General features: G+C 40.3%; 3 protein-coding genes across 6 annotated transcripts; all 3 read right to left on the reverse strand.

The window, feature by feature from the left end:
• Positions 1-380: 380 nt before the first annotated feature.
• LOC135162763 (nucleolar protein dao-5) lies at positions 381-6548 on the reverse strand. Of its 3 annotated transcripts, XM_064121576.1 has the most exons (6): positions 6390-6548; positions 4727-5407; positions 3060-3785; positions 2216-2302; positions 1299-1731; positions 779-919 (listed from the first exon to the last, which is right to left on the reverse strand). In XM_064121576.1, exons 1-5 carry the CDS (start codon positions 6489-6491, stop codon positions 1300-1302), a joined length of 2028 nt encoding a protein of 675 aa, XP_063977646.1. In that variant the 5' UTR covers positions 6492-6548; the 3' UTR covers positions 779-919; position 1299. The 3 variants fall into 3 exon arrangements, with proteins under 3 accessions (XP_063977648.1, XP_063977646.1, XP_063977647.1); XM_064121578.1 differs by lacking the exon at positions 1299-1731 and having other exon boundaries at positions 381-919; XM_064121577.1 differs by lacking the exon at positions 2216-2302.
• Positions 6549-7339: 791 nt separating this feature from the next.
• On the reverse strand, positions 7340-13846 carry LOC135162761 (tubulin-specific chaperone D). The gene is made up of 5 exons (XM_064121573.1): positions 12560-13846; positions 10994-11408; positions 9912-10864; positions 8498-9245; positions 7340-7751 (listed from the first exon to the last, which is right to left on the reverse strand). Exons 1-5 carry the CDS (start codon positions 13630-13632, stop codon positions 7473-7475), a joined length of 3468 nt encoding a protein of 1155 aa, XP_063977643.1. The 5' UTR covers positions 13633-13846; the 3' UTR covers positions 7340-7472.
• An 836-nt stretch (positions 13847-14682) lies between these two features.
• LOC135162218 (mediator of RNA polymerase II transcription subunit 14) lies at positions 14683-21789 on the reverse strand. 2 transcript variants are annotated; one of them, XM_064120429.1, is made up of 5 exons: positions 20563-21789; positions 19455-20024; positions 18758-18965; positions 18151-18356; positions 14683-17569 (listed from the first exon to the last, which is right to left on the reverse strand). In XM_064120429.1, the coding sequence occupies exons 1-5, from the start codon at positions 21571-21573 to the stop codon at positions 14936-14938; spliced, it is 4629 nt and encodes a 1542-aa protein (XP_063976499.1). In that variant the 5' UTR covers positions 21574-21789; the 3' UTR covers positions 14683-14935. The 2 variants fall into 2 exon arrangements, with proteins under 2 accessions (XP_063976499.1, XP_063976500.1); XM_064120430.1 differs by having other exon boundaries at positions 18151-18323; positions 20563-21788.
• Positions 21790-21896: the final 107 nt, after the last annotated feature.

Consider the following 21896-nt stretch of genomic DNA (forward strand, 5'->3'; position numbering starts at 1 on the left):
TGCCGACTTTGGATATACACATATATGTTTCTAATTTATTTCTGCCAATACGAGACGGCACGTTAACTTTTTCTTCTTTAGTTGAGACTAGTTCTGAACTGTTCCATTTTCACTAATAAAATCTTGAGTGGTAGATAAAAAAAATAAAAAAGAAAAACTTTGACATTAGCTTTACCGACATGTTGAAAATAAGATGACAAAAATATTTCCGAAGGATCAACCTCAGGGCTATCTATGAAAAAAATTTCATCCAAAAATGCTGAAAACTTAATCTGCACGACAACGAACGATCTTAAGACCATTTGATTCTTAACTCAAAATATTTTAAGAGCCTGTTTTCTCCTCAATTGAAAATGGGAGTATGAAATGATCCAGCAATGTTTTCCATTTTTTTTTCTCATTTATTAAATTTTATAATTCAAATATGTAAATCATTTTCGTAGTCACATGTGATTACACATACGAGTTTCTTCCTTACGCATAAAATGGACTCTGATAGTCTTTAATTACCTACATACCAAGTTACAAAATAACTTGAATAAACTCCTGACATAACTAATAAAAAAAATATATCGTAAAAACTAGAATGTCCTTTACACTGTATCTCAATGTCGCTACGTGGAATAGTGAATAAATTTTATGTGTCAGAATGTGATTTGAAATACGTCGAGTTATTAGTAGCTTTGACATACAAAGAGTTATCGCGAATGTGGGATTTTAAACAGCCATTAAAACGTACATAATAGGGACAATTTAGAGGCTATTAATCGTCGAATTTGATGGAATTGACGGACATGTCAATCTGTCCGCCTCTGTATGCACCGCGTTTCTTCTTCGTTTTCTCGTGCCTGAATGATTTTCCCTTCGTGTACTTAAGGTCAAGATTCGCCTTTTCTCCCCACGAGCCACGCGCGCCCTTCTGTAAATTCATTAACATGTTATATTAAATATATCCATCAAATGTTGCTATATTTTTTTTTTAAAGAATGAATTTCTCACAAAAATTTTCCTACAATATTCCATTCAATACTCTGACTGATTTGATTCAATCAACCCGATTGATTTTAGAATCAATCCACAAGATATTTTTTTTTTAGAGAACAAAAGTTTCAAGAAAAAATAGTTTATGGCATTTCCGTATAAACCCACTCATTAATCAAATTATTAAAAATCTACGAAAAATATTTTACATTTTTCCCCTAAAAATTCTCATCAAGGAGAATAACCCCCGAAAATAAAGAGAGAGAAAAAAAAAAAAAAAAAAAAAAAAACTCCATCAGAATATTTTCTCTTCTTACTTCAATCATCAAAAGTTATCTTCTTATTCTGCGCAGGTGAAGCACCGACTCCTCCAAAAGACTTTCTCTCCTGCCCCCCAAACGAGTTCTTCCCGAAGTTTCCTCTGTCATCCCCGAAAGATCGTCTGTCCCCACCGAAGCCACCTCGTCCTCTGCCCCCACGATCGCCACCCCGACCACGATCACCAAATCCTCCCCTTCCCCTACCACCTCCTCTGTCGCCAAAACCTCCCCGACCTCCCCGATCACCAAATCCTCCTCTTCCTCTTCCCCCACGATCTCCGAATCCTCCCCTTCCCCCTCCCCTGCCCCCTCGTTCACCATCTCTACCCCCGCGGAATCCAAATCCACCTCTGGAGCCCCTGAATCCACCCCGGCCTCCCCTATCCCCTCCGTGCTTCTTGAAACCCTCAACCTCTTCTTCACCCTCAACCTGGAACAGAGAAACAACAGGTCAGGCGCATCGAATCATCAATTTCTCGAGGAAATTGATAAATTTCTTGTCAATTCTTCTTCTGAAGTTTCAGCGCAAGCATTCATGGACATACTCCCGCTAAATGAAGATGATCAAGTCCTAAAATTGTTCGTTAATAACAATATTAATTATATGCCTCCACAAAATGTAAACTCCTTAATTCTCAAGGATTGGACTGATTTTATCTAAGCTTGGAATTATTCAAGTGTCTAAAAATTGATTTGTTTAACGTTTTTTAAATTTTAAATTACGTTAATCAACTTAAAAAATTTTTTTTTCTCATAACCTAAAACTCTCTAGATAAAGTTTGTTTCATCCCTGAGAGGGTATCAGACTAAATTTTGTGGAGATATCTAATTTGTCGTCTTCATTATCTATTCCAGTTGTGTCAAGGAGCGAGTGACCTGCTGTTTCCCCTGAACGAAGTAAATTGTTCAATTACCTTGGCTTCGAAGGAATTATTAGCTAGTTCTGATGGCACTGCTATCTCGTCGTCCTTAACACGTCTGAATGGTGTATTTTTCTGGGACTGAGGGATAAGTCGTTGTTTTTTTATTAACCAAAGGTCTCATGAATGCTCGGCTATTATTTCTTTTAATATTTATAAATATGAATTGTGAAACTATTACTGTAATGGAGAAATGGTGAAATGGATATTATTATCAATGACATGGTCCTCATATAAACGTGATATTTTTCCATATCAGACCATTTTTTACCATTTCCACACAAAATTAGTTTATTTAACAATCGACGAATAGCTCCACTTGGAAATAATTCAATTTCACCATTTCCTACCGGTGACACGTTAAAATATCCGTGTAAAAATATCCAGGACCAAAATATTTGTTATAAAACTATCCTTCAGCGATATTTATTCACATTTCCTTCTTAAATCGCCTTCAAATTTTGAACCATTATTAAAATTTTTGTTAAAGAATACGCTATTTCCATGAAAATAAACATGTATAGTTTTCAACTGGAGCATCATCAACTTTTACAAAAAGCAACAAGTCAATTATTCATCATTTAACTTCCTACCCAATCTAAATTCCTATCCAACAATTTCCTGAAAGGTCACAAGATGTGAAACGTTACATAAATTTTTCGCCTTACACATGAAAAATTTATTTAGACAGATTTTGGAGGAGAATTTTGGCAGGATGTTTTTGTTGCGGATATGCCTATGGTGGATATTTTTTCTGCGGATATTATAACATGGAACCCTTCCAACTTCAAATATAATCCACAATCATAGAGTCTAACAATTTTTCTCATCAACCTACCTTATCGCCATTCATTCCTCCTTTGACAAAGTTGCTATAATCATTCTTCTTGAATTTATTCTGTGGTTTCTCATCATCATCCTCTCGTTTCCTCTTCTCTCCAGGTGCTGGTGTCTTCTGGGTAGGTATCACCTGAGGTCCCTCATCGCTATCAGATTCCTCTTTCTGTGCTTTCTTCGCCTGCTTCTTGGGAGCGCTCTCTTCCTCCTCCGAGGACTCTTCGCTCGACTCCTCCTTCTTGGCCTTCTTGGCAGGTGAAACTTTCACCGCAGGCTTGGGCTTCTCCTCTTCAGACTCATCACTCGAATCATCACTCGATTCCTCTTTTTTCACTACCTTTGTCACACTCTTGACAGGGGCTTTAGCCTCATTCTCAGAATCCGAATCACTGGAATCTGATTCGGCTTTCTTGACCGCCACTGGCTTCTTAGCAGGTTCATCATCAGAATCACTTGAATCACTTTCATCAGATGACGGGGAGTTGGCTGGGATTTTAGTTGGGGTTTTTGCGGGAGCTTTAGCGGGTGGTTTAACCGGCGTTTTTACAACTTTTGTCTTCGGTGATTCGTCTTCGGAGTCACTGCTGTCACTGCTCTCAGGCTTTTTCGCAGGCTTGGCAGTTGTCTTCGCAGGTGCCTTCACTGTCTTCTCGTCGTCAGATGAATCCTCTTCTGAATCTGACGAGTCCTCCTTCTTAGGGACTTCCTTGGCTTTACCAGTTGATACCTTTGGGGGTAATAAACAAGTTTCAGAAATGTGTATTAATATTCAGAAGATTCTCGAGACAATTGAAAATCCCCTGAACATTAGTGACTGAATTTAATAAATCCAAGTCAGCGCCCCGAGAAAAAAATTCTTTTTGTCAAATGTCCATTCACTCGAGAGAAGTATGTATTTTCTCGATTCTCTATTTTTGCAATCGAGTAATTCCCTGACAATTCTAATTGGGTTTGAATTGTGTTCAATTATAATCTTAAGTGAACTCCTATCATAACTATTCAGATAAATTAAATAATTATTAATGCAGTTTATTCACGGTCACTTACAAAATACTCATCATCTAGAGTAATATGATTGTCATAATTTAATCCTAACTTGATCCCTCTCCCGGAGATATACAAAGTTGAAAAAATAAATACTTCTCTGAAATCAATGCATATTTAACAAAAATAATTTTTCTTTCTCCGTGCAGCGAAGTGGTAAAACGAGATAAGTCGGTTTTGGCTACTGGCCAGTTTTTTTTATAAATATGTCGGAATATGAGGAACCTAGGAAAATTGTCATTAGAATTTTTTTTGTAAAGCAAATTGAGTTCTACAACAAATGTAGAACTCAATAGGCTTTACTCAAACGAATATTTTGACAAAAAAAAAACGAAATCAGTTCACTAATTTTAATAAGACATGATTTATGAAAATTTCAGATTAAAAAGAAATTTATAAACAATCTTTAGATATTTTAAAGTTGTTTTTAGAAAAGTAGGGGGGGGGGGGGGTTGAGACAGACATGACCCTCAACTTTCATATTTTTTTCATTCCAGGCTGTTCTATAAATTCCGAATAAAATGAAGGAATGTCAAAAATAGCTGATTACAATGCTTCCATTGCGAAGGAAAAAATGAAAATTCGTTTCTTTAAAATAGAAAGCTTGTTGAGCCAAAGTCCTACCTTTGGGGCATTCTTGACGACTACCTCCTCCTCTGAAGAACTGTCCTCAAGTGACTCCTTAGCGGCTGGTTTCATTGGTTGCGCTTTTACTGGTGGTTTAGCCACTACTTTCGTCTTAGAGTCCTCTTCAGATTCAGATGAATCACTCGAGGACTCTTGTTTCTTCGCGGGGACTTTAGCAGCTGTCGGCTTTGCTGGTGATGAATTGGTGGGCTTTGGATCCTCTTCCTCAGAGGAACTATCAGAGGAACTGTCAGAGGCATCCTTAGAAGAAGCTGGTTTTACTGCAGGTTTGGCAGCCGGTTTAGCCGCAGCTTTGACAGCCGGTTTAGCCGCAGGTTTTGATTCTTCTTCTGAAGAACTGTCCTCCGAGGAGTCTGAGTCCTTCTTTATTGGTTTTCCTGTGGTTTTTACTGGCGACTGGGGCTTTTTGGGGGCCACCTTGGCAGGGGCCTTCTCCTCCTCAGAGTCTGATGAGTCCGAGTCGGAGGAGGCTGGCTTTTTCTGAGCCTTTGTCGTGCCATTTAATTGGGGTTTTGGAGGCGCTTCGTCTTCACTTGAGGAACTCGAGTCTGAGTCCTTGGACTTTGACGTGGGTTTTATTGTGAGTTTCTTCTGGGATGTCTTCTGGTAGTGCTTCAGCACGTCGATAATCCCTGGCGAACCCTTCGGGAGGACCAGCTAGAAAGTGAGGTTATATCTTAATATTTTAACATCTGAAGGAAGTACTGGGATTTAAGTTGATGCATTTATTTAAAAAACCTTCGATTTTTTGAGAAAATTCCAGAGGATTTTTCTGCAAGTAGAAGGGAATTTTCGGAGAAATTTCTTGCTATATTTTTTTCTAATTTCGAGTTAAAAGTTAAACTTAACTTAACACATTAAGTCGAATTAAACCTTGAACTTGGACTTAAAACTTCGAATCGTTCCTTCACTTTGATCTATTTATTTCGAAAACGAATTAATTCGGGCGGAAAGATTGTAAGATAAATTCCCACGGAAACCAATTTCCAGCAAAAAAAAGAGTTTATGAAAATTTCCTTTGAAAATCCTTTACAATTTGTTAAAAATCATTTGAGCTATAAAAGGAATTGTTGTTCATTCTTGTGTACTGATCTCAAAATCACGTGAATTCGAGAAAAATGTCTTGAATTTTCATAAAATAATTGAATTCTAAAGAGGAGGTCCTTCCACACTTTTCCCTCTAAATCCTTTCCTCGGCATTCTAATTGTATTACCATCTCATAAATCAGCTCAATATTGAAATATATTTGCCTAATTTGTACAATTAAATAAAATTCCTTGAAACCATGAAAATTACCGTTCGACCCTCATTTTTGTTGAAGCACCAAGACCCGAAAAGTTAATGTTTTTGTTGGTTATGTGCTCACGTTTTCGTGTTGGCAAACAACGATTTATCAAAAAAAATATATATAATGATATTGAATTTGTGGGCTTTTAACATGTGAAACCTGAGGAGAACTCTTCATGAGTGAATAATTGGAAGTAAATGGTTTGAACACAATATCTTATCGATCCCTCTTCGAAATAATGATGGCGTCCACGTGGTGCTGCACGTTTTCGCCGGGATTCAACATTTCAAGGTAAAACTGAAACAACTATCAGGGGATGGATTAATTGATTATTTAAATAATGTACTCACTGCATTCGTCTTCTTCTGAAACACTTTAGCGAGACTCGCATCTTTTTTTAGAAGATAATCGTAAACAAGTGCAGAGACAGCTATTTCCTCGGCTGATGCCATGACGAACGCGAGCAAAGGAACACGAAATACTCCGCCTGTTTGGACCAAGCACGTTTATTGGAGAGAGCAAAGAATGATGGTTCATTCAGTCGAGTACAGAGGCGTCATTGGTTTTCATGAAGCGATAGAAAAAAATGCGCCAACATTTGATTTGCCTGGTTAATTCTCAAATTACTTAGTTTTGATTTCTTCTTCGTTGTTTATTATTTTTACATTGTGTGAGAAATTATTTGTGAAAATTGCTTGTATTAATGAAAATTTTGTGAGCACGGCTAAGAAGCTTTTGGTCCATCTTCATAGGGGTATCAGAATGATGATTTTGGAAAAACAAAAACTTAAATTAAATCAGTTCATTAGTTTTGGAAATATTCACGAGACATAATTTTTAAAAAATAGATGGTTTTTTTCTAGACTATTTAACCGATCAAGCTGTTCTTGTGCACAGAGTTAATTCTCCTTAAGACTTATGATTTGTGAAATGTTGCGATTCTTTTGAATTTTTTTTACTCAATTTATTCTCCAATTTTCTAAAAGTTAATGTTATACTATTCTACATAATTTCCAATGAAAATTACGGAATGTGAAAAATAGCCGATTCCATTACAGAGCAAAGAGTAGATTTTTTTTACTTACTTTGAATAATCCAAGAAGGTGGATTGGAGTTCTAAGTAAATTTGTCTAACTTCCCGAAGATCCAATTGAAAAAATGTATTGAATTTAGATAATCAATGATGTTTTTTTTTTTTCTAATGGATTAATATATTGGCATGAAAACGAAATTTCAACATGAAATTTCGATTTTCGATCGAAGATAAAATTCAAACAGAGGAGAGGGAATAATAATGGTATTTTCAAGCTAAAATTTGTTCATTTAATGATAAAAAATAGAAATCAATTAGAAAATTCAATAGCTCCACAATTTGTCAAAACTATTGTGGCATTCCTAAAATACATTGTTTCATTATGAAATGGTCTTCATTCTCAGCTCGCCCTCTTCTTCATAACTGGAATGGCCACGTCCATTAGTTCGCAGAGATGATTTCGCTTCGGTCTAACAATCTCCAAAGGCTGTTCCCAGTCGGTCTCATTGAGCTCCGTAAGAATATTTGATAGATTCTCATCTGGGAGATCCATGTCCTCGCCGTAGAGAGTGAATGCTTCGTATAATCGAGTTGCTGTTACTTTTCTGATGCACTGGTACTTATTACACAGAAGAATACTTAGTTGAGTAAATGCCTGCTTGCCAACAGATCCTCTCACCTAAATACAATAAGTGCACATTTCTGTAGATAGTAGTTTAATATAGTTTTTCTCGCTGATAAATTAGTCATTTATTTTCTAAATAATGGATTTTTACTATGGCTTCCGAATGGAAGCGTTGCATTTGACCGATTTTTCCATTATGTCATTTCAATTGCAAATTATCAAAAATCTTACGAGAGGCGAAAAAACTACGTTTTTTTATATAACGTCTGTATGTATGTGCTGTAAGAACTCGCCATTTTGAAAATTCGTTTTGAAAAAATTGTAAAACAATGTGGTACAATTGGGAGCTAAAAGTCTGAATTTTCAACTTAATATAGTTACCATACGCCTCCACTATGATGCGGTATTTCAGCTCGATCGGTTCAGTAATTCTTGAAATATAGCAACTTTTATGACTTTTGTTTATCCTCAATATTCCAAAAACTACTGCAAGGAGTTCAATTTTTTTTTTCAAAATATTCGTTTCGAAAACAACTTTATGATATGAAAGCACCAGACAAAATTTATTATTTTGTTGATTTGTTCATTTTACGAACAGTTTAAATAAATCTTTCTAAACCCCCTGGTGAGTGTCAGTATCACAACTAACTCACATCGCGAATGTCTTTTCAATGTTGAAAGCAAATTGCTGTGGATCCATTCGGAAGCTACTACTAAGCGGTAATCAAATTGGTAAAAATGGAAAAGAAAAAAATATAATAGTAAGGATTTCTAAAAAGTTATTGAAATGACAATATCACCTGCAACAATTGCGAGAACACTTTGATGCTGGCAGTAATATGTTTAACATTGGTCATGCACTTGAGTTCCTTCTTCAACAGCGCCAGCATCCGTTCAGGTAATGGGCTCTCCGGGTCATCTAGGACGACCTGAACACAACCAGAGCTCAAGAGCCTGTCCAAAAACGGAAGAATTGCTGTGATCATTCTCTCCTCCTTATGACAGTCCTCAAAGATATCCAGAATTTTGGCCATGAGTTCGTCGAGCCTTGACCCATTCAGTTCATTAAAATACATGAACAACGAGACACTGGAGTGCTTAACGAGACTCTCACTGAGCCCTCCAACGCTGAAAATTAGGCCCCTTAGGAGAGGCTCCGTGTACGCTGGGAAATTCAACATCTTGATGAATCTGGGGAAGGTGTGTGACTCGGTCTTCCAGTCGATGTCGTCCTTACATTCCTCATTGGGGAATATCTCTCGCAGCTGGTGATGGTGTGGAATATTGGGGAGTTTTGGTTCTCGGTAGAGTAGTCCGGAGAAGACCATGCCAGCTTGGACCCTCGTCCTGTCGATTCTCTCCACTGCCTGCTGGGCAATCCCGCCAATAATCTCCGTCATCATCTCTTGATTCAGTATCTCCGAGATGTTGGCCTGGGCCACGAGGTTCGTCAATACGTGCAGCCCCGACATGGCCGCCTCTCTCACCCAGGCACCAATGTCTCCGCGACTGTCAATCGTGTACTCCTTAAGGGCCAGAAGATAACACCTAAAAAGCAGTCGATAATGAACTTTTCACAGTAAAAGTGAGGTTAATAGACCAAGCTAAGCGGGACCCTCCGAAAAATGACAAAAATCCATCATCCTGACAACTGACAACTCCCTTCACAATCCCTCCAGACAAACCAGACCATGTTCGAGACCTCCGCTACAAGTGCAATCCTAGGATCCGCACATTAATGTATTATTCCTAAAAATTCTCAAAGCCATCACTCTGATTCCTGTAACATCATTTTATCTCTTCATATTTCACCATCTCGCAACACACGCAATCTTGTAAGCTTGTACTTACTCGCCGCACCTATCAATAACCAGTAATAGCCAGTTTCAAATTCTTATAGGAATGTGCAATGATGTTCATTAAAAATAAAGTAATAACAATTTCAATGCGATTATTTCAGAGGGTGAAATTATTATTTTAGAAAACACAAATTGTTTGACTCTGTGTAACATCATTATTGAAGGCATAAGAACTCGTTTTTCGAAAAATAAACATTGCTCCCTGTTAAATATTGGGATTGTAAATTTGACTCTAATGGTAATTCATGGGACCACTTAAGATTATCAGTAACAAAGAGGCGATCGCACATGAGAGCAGTTGAGATAAGGGAAAATAACAGGTACATAGACAATGTAAAATGAAGTATAATAATACCTGAACATTTGTGTCACGAATGGTCTCCAGGTGCGGACTTCCTCGACCCCGAGTGTCTGCATAGCCATCGTCAATGACTGAAGTGCCTTTTTCCTGCTCTCCGCCCATTTGGACGTCTCGTCAGTAATGCTCATACAGAGGATTAACGAAGACACGATGTCCTCGAACCTCTCCTTCAGAAGGAACGTTGGGAAATATCCGATAGCCTCAGCGAAACCAATCCTCACCGTCTGATGGCTCGACTTGAGATTCTCTAAGTACCGAGTGACAATTATATTCCTATCGTTCTTACTCGAATCCTCACAGTAGTACTTTCCGAAGAAATGAGTGTGAGTCTCAGCGGCTTTGAACCTGACCCCCGTAACCTCGTGGCTGAGACACTCCTCCAAGAATAGTTGCCAGTCTCCAGCCATTGTACGATCACAAATACGAAACCGTATCTGCGCACAGCAGTTGATTAACGTCGCACAAGCTTGCTTCATCAGTTCACCCCCTAGACCCTTAAACTGTCCCCTCGACCGGAAGGTGGTGACGATGTTCTTGATCTCCTCCACCCCGCGAACTCCAATGATACCATCAATCTCCTCGATGGAGTACTCGCACATGGACTCTAGGAACTCGGCGAGGGCAAAGATCGAGCCGTGGCGCACGTTCAAATCGATCGATTTGAGATTGTCGAGAAGGGCCGGTACAACAGTCTCCTTCATATAGCTGAGATTCTTGGGGGCTAAGTTAGCCAGGGCCTTTGCCGATAACTCTCTGATCGCGGTGTCCCAGTGACCGATCTTCCTCTCCACTAGATGATGCATCATTGGAATCGTATATTCCTGGTACTGGGCGATACGCACACTTATCTTCAAGTATGCATTGCTCCTCACACCCACCTCGAAGTAATCAGCAGCTGTCATGATTTTTATGCCGTGAGGAAAAGTACCCTGACGTCCGACGTTTTCCTGAAAATGTTAATTTATTTATTTATTTTTCATTCATATAAGTTTTACTTCTTTCTTCCACACGTAGGAACTCGACAGATACAAAAAACGAGTAAATGATTTAATAAAAATACTCAGTTGGACTCCTACCTGTAACGCAGCGGAGGCAGCCCTCCGGCAATTGATCTCTCTGTCAAAGCAGGTGACGACGAGGAGGGTGGAAGCTATTTGCTTAACGTAGCGGTGAAAGACACAGGGCTCGAAGGCCCGGGCGAAGGACCAGCAGACATAGCACGCGGCGTCCCGTATGATTCGCCCAATGGAGCCATACGCCCTTGGCTCATCGAACACGAGGGCTTTCAGAACAACTGGGATGACGTCCGGCAGACGATGCGGCAAAAGAAGACCTCTCCTTCCCAGCTCTGCTAGGGCGAGGCAGCCTCCGTGCCATGCGGCATCCTGCTCCCTTCCCGAGAACAAGTTCAGAACGAAGCCCACGACTTCGTCTCCCAGGTCCACCGGGAGGCGAGAGGTGATTCTGGCGATGCCCTTGGCCGCCGACCACCTGGTTAAATTTAACAAATTAATAAATTTATATAGACAGATTTTATTAACCCTAAAATTGATATTTCTACGGGCAAGTGGGAAAACCAGTCAAGTTAACTTAACTCTAAATTTGGTTTTTTATAAAAATCTCAAAACCGCGAAGGAATTTTCAGACGAATTGGACTAACACCCTAACTAGCATTATATCGCATCCTTAACTAGAACATAAATATTAAAAAAATAAATAAAGATGGAGACGTGTTATTAAGTAGAAGGAGATATTTCTTAACTTTATGTGTCCCTACAAAAAAGATTTGTTTGAGGTTGCAATGAAATGGAGGTGGCCATCTTGGCGATCTGATGAAGGAATGAAATGCTGCTCAATGGAAAATTAAATTCTCCATTATTGGGGTATTGAATTTAGTCTTATACTCCGACACGACGGCTACAAAAACGAATCAACGTGAATAGCGCCAGAGAGTCATTCGAGAGTCTAAACAAACATAAACAATGACTTCTGAGGAAAAAAGGACAAATTTTCTAGTGGTCTTTGTGTTGGAATATTTGAGTACAGTACTTTCATTGTCCTACAAAAATCACTCGACACCTCTTTTGTGTCTTCAAGTCATAAAACTGTTTTTCTTTTCCCTGAGAGCGTTTTCCTCTAGTTAAGACGTGCCTTCCTCGTGCTAATAAAGAATATTCTAAAAGTATTTCTCTGTGTCTCAAATAATTTGATCATTTACACCTATATTCCAATACTTTGTGACTAGGCTACAGTCTCCTGGAGATATCCACAGAGTACAGACGTTTCTTCCTGGTTCCATTTTAAAGAATAAAAGGAGTTCAAGTGTAATCCACTGCATTTAACATTTATTTAAATATCCTCTTTCCAATACCCAACCACAACACACGTTTCATTCTTTCATTTCATTTGGATTAAGGGCCCATATTTTAAATCAAAATCTTCTCATTGTTCAGTTAATAACATTGACGTGATAATAAAATATAGCGTTTCCAAGTTTTATTATAATTCAATGACTCACGAAATTTCATCAGCGGAGAACAACTTTCCTACTATCTCAATCCACTTTTGCAAAAATTCCTAAAACTAATAGAAATTTCCAGGAACATTTAGGTAACAAATGAAATGCTGAATTATACAATCACCTGATGGCGATCACCTTATCCCTGAGCCCCTGAATCAAGTGGTCAATAATCTCCTCAGTGACGGGGGGCACATCCTCTTCATCACTATCACTGACGACCTCCTCGGGGGCTGTCTTGGGCGCTTCCACAGGACTTGTTCCGCTGTTCTGGAGAAGATTGATCGTCTGCCATGTCTTCTTGTACCTCCAGGTGGCTAGTTTTGGCCGGAGGAGTATGAGTCCAATCCTCTGGATGACCTTCATCTCGTACCGGCAGACAAGGTCCCCTGCGTGTCCCGATTTACTGAGCTCTAGCCTCGTAAGGCTGTCAAAGATGGTCTGGCAGTGGGGCTTGAGGTCCTCCCGGGCTGAGTGCTTGAGAATTGAGGCGAGAACCGCCAGGGGCCCATGAGTAGATGGATCCTCCTGAAGAGACTTTAAACACCACATAATCATCTCCTCGAGGTGGAGGCTCTTGACGTCTGATCGAGTCAGAAAATTGGAAATCAGGAAGACTGCCGCCTTGGGACAAGCACCCGAGACCAGGCAGTACTGCTTGCACAGGTTCAAGATCCTCCCCATGATAGTCTGGGATGGATCACAGTCCTGGGAAGTCTCCAACAGGGACAGGGGAAACGGAATCTTCGAGATTATTGACAACCAGATCAGTAGAACGTAACGGGTCTCCCAGGTTTGCAAGTCATTTGGATCTTGCTTCTCCAAAAGTCTTAGCACCGGTAGCATATCCATCACCTCGTGGGGGAGGTACGTCACCATCTTCTTGTAACCCTTTACATTCATCAGGAGAAACATATACTTGAAGGTGTTGTGTTTTATTGGTTCAGAGACAGCGTCACATTTCACGAGCTCCAGCATTGGCTTGAGAATCTCGTCTAGGAAAGGGTCCAGGAGGTGTGGCTGTTCCTGGTAGAGGGACAGAATGAATTTGAAACGGTCTCGATTAGATTCGATTGTCACCGCTGACGCGTCGGAGGTCTTTAGAGAGCCAACGAGCTTCTTCACCTCCTCGATCTCTTGGAAGGCGTTGAAGCCGCAGCCGATGCTTTCCGCATCCGGACCCTCGTTCAGTACCATTTTTGGAGGTTAGGTGGATCTTTTGGAGGAATTGATCGCCTCCGGTGGATTCATGAAACACTGGGGGACATTAGTCACTGAGTCTCTCGGAATTTTCACGATTCCGAGGTGAAGATGGACCTTTTTTGGGTGTTTTGAGATTAGACCCTAACTTTTGACAGATTTTGAGCTATTGGATTGTTCCCATTCATGAAACACATACACATAAATTAAGTTAGCTACGTAAGACGTAAGACCATTTGCTAACTTCAAGATTAGTGTAACACTTTTTCCTCATTGGTCCATGCCATGCCATCACCATATGTCCACATTCAAGGCGGGAAATACAAATAAAGAGCTCGAGCGCCCAGTTGGTCTTGTAGAGATGTGCCGGGAGTCTATGTATGTTAAATTCCTGGGAGTGGAGTGTGGACTGACACTGACAGATATTAACCAGTTACTTGAATGAGCACGACTGCCCATTCGCTAAAAACCTCCTGCCGTTTGTTTTTAATGAATTCGGATATATTGCGAGAAATTCTGACAAAATACAATATATTTCGGAGCAAGTTTTATTTGAAAAAATTTGGCAATAAGAGCCTCTCATAACATAAGAGGCTCTTATTTTTCATGGACATTAGACTTTTTGCGTGAATTTATTTCCTTGAATATCTCATGAACCATTCCACAGATTCCAACTTTTTCTTTCTTCAAATTACTTGCTTAGTGGGGACCATACAAAGCTATGGAAATATGTATATCCGTTGGTACAAAAACGCGAGATATTGTGATTTATCCGTTTTTTTTAATATTTGCCAGAATTCCATACTCAATAATATGATGAAAGATTGGGATAGCAAGTTGAAATTTGATATGATCATAGCTTATATAATATAAAAACATGCCTCTGGGGAATATCAGTACGACAACTAACTCACGCCGGCAATATCTGCCTTTTTATTTTTGAAATCGAATTGAAACGGATCCATTCCGAAGAATACGACCAATAAAATTGGTAGAAATGAAGGAATAAAAATAATAAGGTGTAAAGTATTAATTAAACCTATTGAATTCATCGTGCTTATTATAAAAATTTATTTCAAGATTTCACATTATTAATTCCATCTGCGAAACAAATAAATATTCACTTATATGGCTACATCATTAACTAATTCAACCAAGTGCACCCATTGCAGATCGAAGCAATCTGTCAACAAATTAACAACAAATGGTCCATTGCTTCCTCCCTATGTTTAGTATATCACAATTAAATTAATCAAGGACAATAATACCCCGTAGTCTGCTGGTAGAGATTCTCGTATCCCTATTGGGGTGGTCCTCCCATCATTCCCATCGAGGGCATTCCCTGCATAGCATAAGGGCCCTGAGGTGGACCCTGTCCTCCGGCCATAGGTGAGTGCATTTGCATGGCTGGACTTTGTATTTGTTGAGTGGGAGTGACTTGTCCAGCTCCTGGTGAAGCTACCACGGGAGCCATAACTGGTGGCTCTGAGGGAAGAGTTAAATTAGCCATGAGGTCTCTCACTGCAGGGAACAGAGAACACTCGGGGTAGTTAACCCCTGGATACTCGACGAATCTCTTGAGTTGCATTGAGGCTGCTGCTGTCGAAGGTGATGGGGCTGAGTCACGTCTCTCTGCTAGTTGAGTCAAATTAGTCTGGACGTCGTAGACAAGGGGTAGTGCTAGAGAGAGAGGCTCACCCTGATAAGGTACTCCAACTCGTGTCAATTGAATGAAAAATAAAATTTTGTTTTTACAAACAAGTACCCCAGCCATTCCCGTGGGTACAATAGCAGTTGCAGAAGGTGGAACTTTGAGGCACCACTGAATGGACCACTTTAGCTGTTGCTGCTGCACTAATCCCGGCACCAATTCCAACTTCATAATCTGTATGAAATCCTTAAGAACATTGAAAGGTACATTGAGCATTCTGCCAAATCCACAAAGAGTATTGGGTTTGTAAGGAGGTGCAGCAGCCCTTGTATCAAAGAACTTCTCGATAATCTGAAGTTCCTCAAGTGTCCATTTATCCTGATGTTCAGGTAGTGGTTGAACTTTGATATGCAGTGATTGAAGATGTTGAGGATTGAGAACTACCCTACACTGTAGTGTCTCTACCTTGAAATGAACGACCCCAGGTTCGGTGCTGTGAATGCTGGTAAGGCACTCGTCAGTTTGTATAAACCTCTGGAGTTGCCTCCTCATGTAGACACACCCCAGAAATCTCTCGAGTGGGGATAGATCGGGTCCTGGTAGTCCAGAGGGATGAGCAGACGGTGAACAGAGAATATCTAGGGCCTCGTACGTCAACAAAGTCGGTACAGCACCAGCCCAAGACCTCTGAGGTAACACCCTGGATATGTGGCTGCCAATTTTATGATCAGATGGTTGTGGACTGTGTAAGGCAGCATGAGCTGGATTTTGTCCTGGTCTTGCTGGCGAAGGCCGAGGAACACTGGGTGAGCCCGGCCAATTGGAGGCAGCTGGTGATGCCATACTCTGGGATGAGGGAAATGGACTTCCATCGATGTGTCCCTGCATGAATGAGCTAGCTGGTGAATGACCAACTTGAACGTTACTGCAAGGGCCAGGTGATGATGTTGGCATGAGCCCTGCTGGACTGGGTACGTGCATTTGATTAAGAGGACTGTTGGCCACAAGGCCAGAGCCTGGTGAGGGATGTGGTAGCATATTGGGAGTGTTGGGAGGTAAAGAAGGTGGGGAAGCTAAGTTGAATGAAGTAGCTGGACTACTTCCGAAACTCTGGTGTTGACTGGCTTGCGATATATTTGCCGTGTGTGGACTTGCTGGTGTGTGTGGATTTGAACCTGATGGTGGTGTCAATGGAGGATGAAATCTCAATCCATCTCTCTGCTGTGCTGGCGATTGTGGACCACCACGATGATGACTCATAAAGCCCACACCACCTGGTGCCTCAGAGTCCATTGTCACTGGTGATGGGGGATTGTCATCCTCTGATTGAGAACGCCTTCGGAAAACTGCACTCTCGTCGACGTACTTGGATAAAAATGTTTTGAGACCCTGTGTCGGCGTGAATTCATCCACAACATTACTACGATCGAATCTGGAGTAGGCACCATCACGAAGGCTTACGAGGCCTCCACCCCTCACCCTCAACTCCAGACAGTACATTCCCTGATAAGCGAGCCGTACCGATGTCACTGACTGCGGCATTATCGTGAATGTCTGTACTGGTACCTGGGGACGAGAGTTAAGGACTCCCAGTTGGGGAATTATTGGGAGTTTGCTGATGGAAATTAATGGCTGGAGGGTTTCATTCAAGTAGAAAATTATTTGCGCAAGATTGCGGTTACGATTGAGATGGGCCTCCAGCTGCTCCTTCATTAGAGAATGAGCATTGATGGTGGTATTGGTCGGGCTCTTACCGAAGATGAGTTTAAATGCTTTGTCGTTTGTACTCCAGTGAACGGTGACAATAGCTCCTCTATTGGGGCCGTAAGCCAGAATGAGCTTACTGTAGCTGAAGGACTTTATGCTCACCATATTCCGGAGATTGTACTTTTCCATTTTGAAATATTCTGAGAGGTCTTGGACAATTGAATACAGGTGGACAATTTGCGCCCAATTATCGAGGAGGGCGTCCACTGTTCGTGCAACTGTATCAGCTGTTCCCATGTCATATTGGAAATACACAGGTCGACGGAGACCTTGTTCCTTTGGGTGACTGCTAGTCAGGGGAGATGAGTAGAAAACAAACTCAGCTAGCCAGGTCTTCGCCATTCCTTTTCCCTGGACTCGAATTGAGACGCTCAACAAGCGTTTCAAGAGGGCTTGCCAGCCTGGACTACTGTTTATCGATGGGGTGGGGGCTGGCAGGAGGACGGGTTTAAGAACTAATGCTGTGGCGTTTGCCTCCACTTGAAGACCCTGATGAGCGATATCTCGTTTTGTCAGCTAAAAGTTAGAGGGAGATTAGTTGGATTTTTTTTTCATATTTATTACTATCCGAAAATAGCAGAGGTATTATGATATTATCCTTGTTTGTTACAAAATATTGGCATATTGTATAAAATGCTGGGCAAGTAGAAATTTCATAAATCAACATTTCAGTGGCTAAGAAATTCCGATTCGTTCGAGAAGGTCACATGATCATCATTGGATCATCGTGATCATTATATGTATATGATGGATCATGTACTCCTCTTGTTGCTGTATGAATTGGACTTCCCTGTTTCGATTAACTTGGAATAATATTTTAATTGGTTATGGGAATCCAATTCTAATTTATATGGAGACATTCGTTTTTCCCTACTCTAATTCATTTACTCGCTTGCGGGCTTTATTTTAATTACAAAGGAATGATAAATCTATCTCTACCTAAATTAGAATTAACCTCTAATAATCAATTAAAAGCTACTTCTAATTTAGTCAAAAAAGTGGAAACCGACATTTTGACAAATTAAAATCATAAATATTCAACAATTAAATATTCGTTATTTGTCAATGAACAATACTAATAATTTTTTAAATCTTACCTCTAGAGCTAGAGTAATAAATGGAATTCTCTCATCACACAGTGCAACGACGTGAGCTAACTCCGGTATGAAATATGCTGGATGTTTGGGACGTCTATTCTGGGGGGTTCCTGAGGAATCCTGGCGTCCACTGGGCCCAGTGCTACGGCGCTTATTCCCCTTGTCGGTAACGTCTGTAATGCACCCCCCATCTTGTTCATTAATTCCTAAAAAATGGATCTGTTAATGCCCCTTTGGAATCTTACTACGATTGTTCCAACAAAATCGATGGAAATTAGCCAGATGTTAGATGTTGTCTTAAATTTGTATAAATATTAAAATATTGGATGAAATATTAATGTCAATAGCAGTTGGCAGAGAATATCACAATTGTAAAATAATTAATTCACTTATTATTCATGTAGGGAAACAATTATTGTTTCCGAAAAATGCTTAAAATTTCGCGATTTGTTTTCATCATAGGAAATATTGAATTCTATCTCCACTCAATGCGAAACGCTTTGAATGAAAAAATTATGAAGAAATTGTCGAGAATGGATCTCCAGACGTGTATGTTGAAGAAAAAATAAATCAATTGATTGTGTTAAACCCCTCTGCAATGACTTACCACTGTCTACGCTAGTGAATGGTCCATGAGTGATGACGAACGTGTCAAATTCAATCAAGCTCTGAAGCTTGAGGTACATCTTGGGAATTTCTGACTCTATATTCTCATCCTGTGAATTATTCCCCGCTGAACTTGGCTTCACACTTGCCATGTAAAAGGAACACTCAATTTCACAGGGCGATGACTCTTTCTCTTTAAATGCAACGATCTAAAAAACATATAATTCATGAAATATTTCATATTTTGAAAGCTAAATGGTATATCTATATTTATCTCCGAGTATATCGTACATAGTTGTCTGACTTTATGTTGAAGTGATAAGATTAGGTGGGTGAACTTATATCCAGCCTTAATTATCAATAAATATTTCAAAAACTAAAACTTGAACGACCCATTTAAGAATTTAGCAATAGGATAGGGTAATTACATGACAAAATATAATAAAATAAAAATATCACGCGAAAATGTATGATTAAGAGAAATATCACAGATGCAAGAAGAAAATAATGTTAAAATCATACTGTAATTTTTTTTTCTTTTCCTCAATTAGATCTTCAGGAATTAATTGAATAATAAAATATAATCAGGAAAAAAAAGTTAAAATACATAATGATTTGTTGCATGATGATTTTTCAAATGATATTTTCGACATGTAACATTTTCCAGTTATATAAAATAAAATGTTTCTCCAACTCACCAAAATAACCGTAGGGTGCCTGTGAAGTCTCACAAACATCCTGTGCTTACTAATATTATTCATAGTAAATTCTGGATTATGTAGTATCGGTAGTTTCTCATGAGGGGTAGCAGGTAGATGCTGAAGAGTTTTCTCGCACCTCCTTTGAGTAATCCAAAATCTCAACTCGGAGATAAGTCCAGGCAACCGTGAGTGGTCGTTATTGAGAGCCGCAGTTAGTTCGGGCACAAGAGGTGCTTCGTACTGGGGCACATGACATTGCAGCATTCCAGTGTGAGTGTCCACTGTGACCAGGAGTAGCTCGGCTCTAAGACAGGGTTGAAGTACGGGCACAGCGAGAATTGCTGGAGATCCATTCAACGTGCATTCCACGTCTTTGAGCATCCCCTGGATCTCTTGCTTAAGCTCATTGAGCCTATTTCTCGTTCTAATGTATATAGTGTGCACCAGGAGGCACTCCATGGAGAGTTGCTCCGATCTGATCGCCCTGTCAGCAATTTCCTCCTCTTTGGATCCCAGAGATGGAACGTGAACAACGGCTAGTGGCCTAGCGGGATCACTCTGGTCTACCTGATGATGATTGGAGAATTTTGTCAATTTGATTGTTGGATAGTTTTTAATTAATATTTCTGGATCCCAGCGAGATGCATTAAAAGCATTAAATGCTTGCATTAAAAGAGCATATGATGAAAATATTTCTTCTTTAGATTCAGTGATTTGAATGGCTTTACACTTACAGAAAAAATCTGCGTTGATGAAGAATAATTTCGGGGCAGAAAGAAGACAAAATTTTCCTACACAAGTTCTATAATTATGCGAAATATAAGGAGAAATTTATTTCCAATAAACAAGTCACGTGTTAAATCTTGTCAAGTTGTTGGTTTTGCATTCCAAAATTTTGGAACGCAGATATGAAAGCTTTTAAATAAATTGATTATTCCCATTTTATAGGATTGCTTGCACTACAGTGAGAAAAGAAAAGTACAAAACAAACCGCACTGATAAGAATAATTGGCTCTACATGTCCATTTATATGAAATATTCTTATCTGGATTTACCACTTGGATGCTGAATTGATAATTCTTAGATTTAACAAGAGCTCTGTTACCTGCACCGAAAGCTTGTACCCCAGCTCTGACCTCGGGTCCTTGGTAGTTAGTTCCCTCCAGTATGAAATGGCCAATCCTTTTCCAGGAACGTATTCATCCACGTGAATATGATCATCCAGTCTATCTCTTATGAGTCTCAATGTCTGGGAGTACAGCACCTCCAGCTGGAGGGACTGACAGAAGTAATGGAGAATATAGTAAACTTCGGATAATGAGTTTGAGCTCTCAGCGAGCCTGGCCTGCACCACCTGATGAACGTATCTAGTCTGCAGGGGATGGACAAGGGCTTTGCCATCGCCAGTCTCCCTGTCCGATACCAGAATCTCCAGATCAAGGAGCCTCCAGGGTACATTGGGTCCATCTCCCATAACTGTAAGGGAGACCGAGAATTCTTGCTCGACCAAAAAGGTCACCCTCCCAGCTTCGATCTTCAAATTTCTCATCTGAGGGAGTAGATTTCCAGTTACAAGTCGATGCTGAATGACTTGGTTGAGTCTCTGGAGGGTCGTTCGTTTTTCCACTGGTGTTATAGGATCTGGGGGAACTATCCTTTCCCTGATACACGCAGGAAGGCGCCCATAGGTGCCGGTTGTCAGCACCTCGACAGCTGCTGGAATGTGAAAATTTGGAAGACGTGCGTGGACTAGTGTTTCCCTGGCCATTCGTGCCAACATGTCAGCTGTGTCCACAAACAGCAGTGATTGTTTATCCAGGAAGTTCATTATGTGTGCTGATTTGTCGACCTTGGAAGCACTGTTGGCCCATTTAACGAGCGCTAATAAACGCACGAAGAGCTGACGAGTCCGAGCTGAATAGTTCCAGATCTCGATTTTACGCTCCATGTCAGTTTTTCGGGGGAGAAGTTCGGCCAGGACTGTCAGCTCGTGGTAGGTACGTTGGATTATGAAGTCGATAAGCATCCCCAGGGAAATAGAACCTCCACGATTACCTTCCTGGGGTATGTTGTTGGATACCGGGGTCTGGTGACCCTCCAGAGGCACTGGTGCCATGGCTTGCACTGTTGACACTCGCGGAGGTCAGGGGGAATTTAATTCTAAGGAGCACTCTCACGTCCGAGAGAGATCGTTTAGCATTTTGGAATGGAAAGGATTCAGAGTTTTTTTTGTCACGTGGATTCACTACTTTGAGGGAGATTTCAGAACAGATTTGTGGGTAGAGAACGTATACTGCGACGACGGGCGGCCATTACTGATTTATCAACTACTGAACTACTGCGCAGGTCAAGTGGTGGCTTGTAGAGTCAAATTAGAGGCTAAATTGTGGCGGGGTGACACTATTTTATGAAAAACATATGGAGATCACTCTATATAGA

The sequence above is a fragment of the Diachasmimorpha longicaudata genome, chromosome 5 (genome assembly GCF_034640455.1).
Source record: "Diachasmimorpha longicaudata isolate KC_UGA_2023 chromosome 5, iyDiaLong2, whole genome shotgun sequence".
Taxonomy (NCBI): Eukaryota; Metazoa; Arthropoda; class Insecta; order Hymenoptera; family Braconidae; genus Diachasmimorpha; species Diachasmimorpha longicaudata.

What these genes read in the sequence shown, in the direction of transcription:
- LOC135162763 (XM_064121576.1), bottom strand. Translation starts at nt 6,491, where the DNA reads ATGGCATCAGCCGAGGAAATAGCTGTCTCTGCACTTGTTTACGATTAT. An exon ending in GAGGAATGAATGGCGATAAG is followed by an intron (nt 2,303 to 3,059) that starts GTAGGTTGATGA and finishes CTTATCCCTCAG; the next exon opens with TCCCAGAAAAATACACCATT. An exon ending in ATAATTCCTTCGAAGCCAAG is followed by an intron (nt 1,732 to 2,215) that starts GTAATTGAACAA and finishes TCTCTGTTCCAG; the next exon opens with GTTGAGGGTGAAGAAGAGGT.
- LOC135162761 (XM_064121573.1), bottom strand. Translation starts at nt 13,632, where the DNA reads ATGGTACTGAACGAGGGTCCGGATGCGGAAAGCATCGGCTGCGGCTTC. An exon ending in GATAAGGTGATCGCCATCAG is followed by an intron (nt 11,409 to 12,559) that starts GTGATTGTATAA and finishes AAATTTAACCAG; the next exon opens with GTGGTCGGCGGCCAAGGGCA. An exon ending in TTCGTGACACAAATGTTCAG is followed by an intron (nt 9,246 to 9,911) that starts GTATTATTATAC and finishes ACTGCTTTTTAG; the next exon opens with GTGTTATCTTCTGGCCCTTA.
- LOC135162218 (XM_064120429.1), bottom strand. Translation starts at nt 21,573, where the DNA reads ATGGCACCAGTGCCTCTGGAGGGTCACCAGACCCCGGTATCCAACAAC. An exon ending in GGTACAAGCTTTCGGTGCAG is followed by an intron (nt 20,025 to 20,562) that starts GTAACAGAGCTC and finishes AATCATCATCAG; the next exon opens with GTAGACCAGAGTGATCCCGC. An exon ending in TTATTACTCTAGCTCTAGAG is followed by an intron (nt 17,570 to 18,150) that starts GTAAGATTTAAA and finishes TCTAACTTTTAG; the next exon opens with CTGACAAAACGAGATATCGC.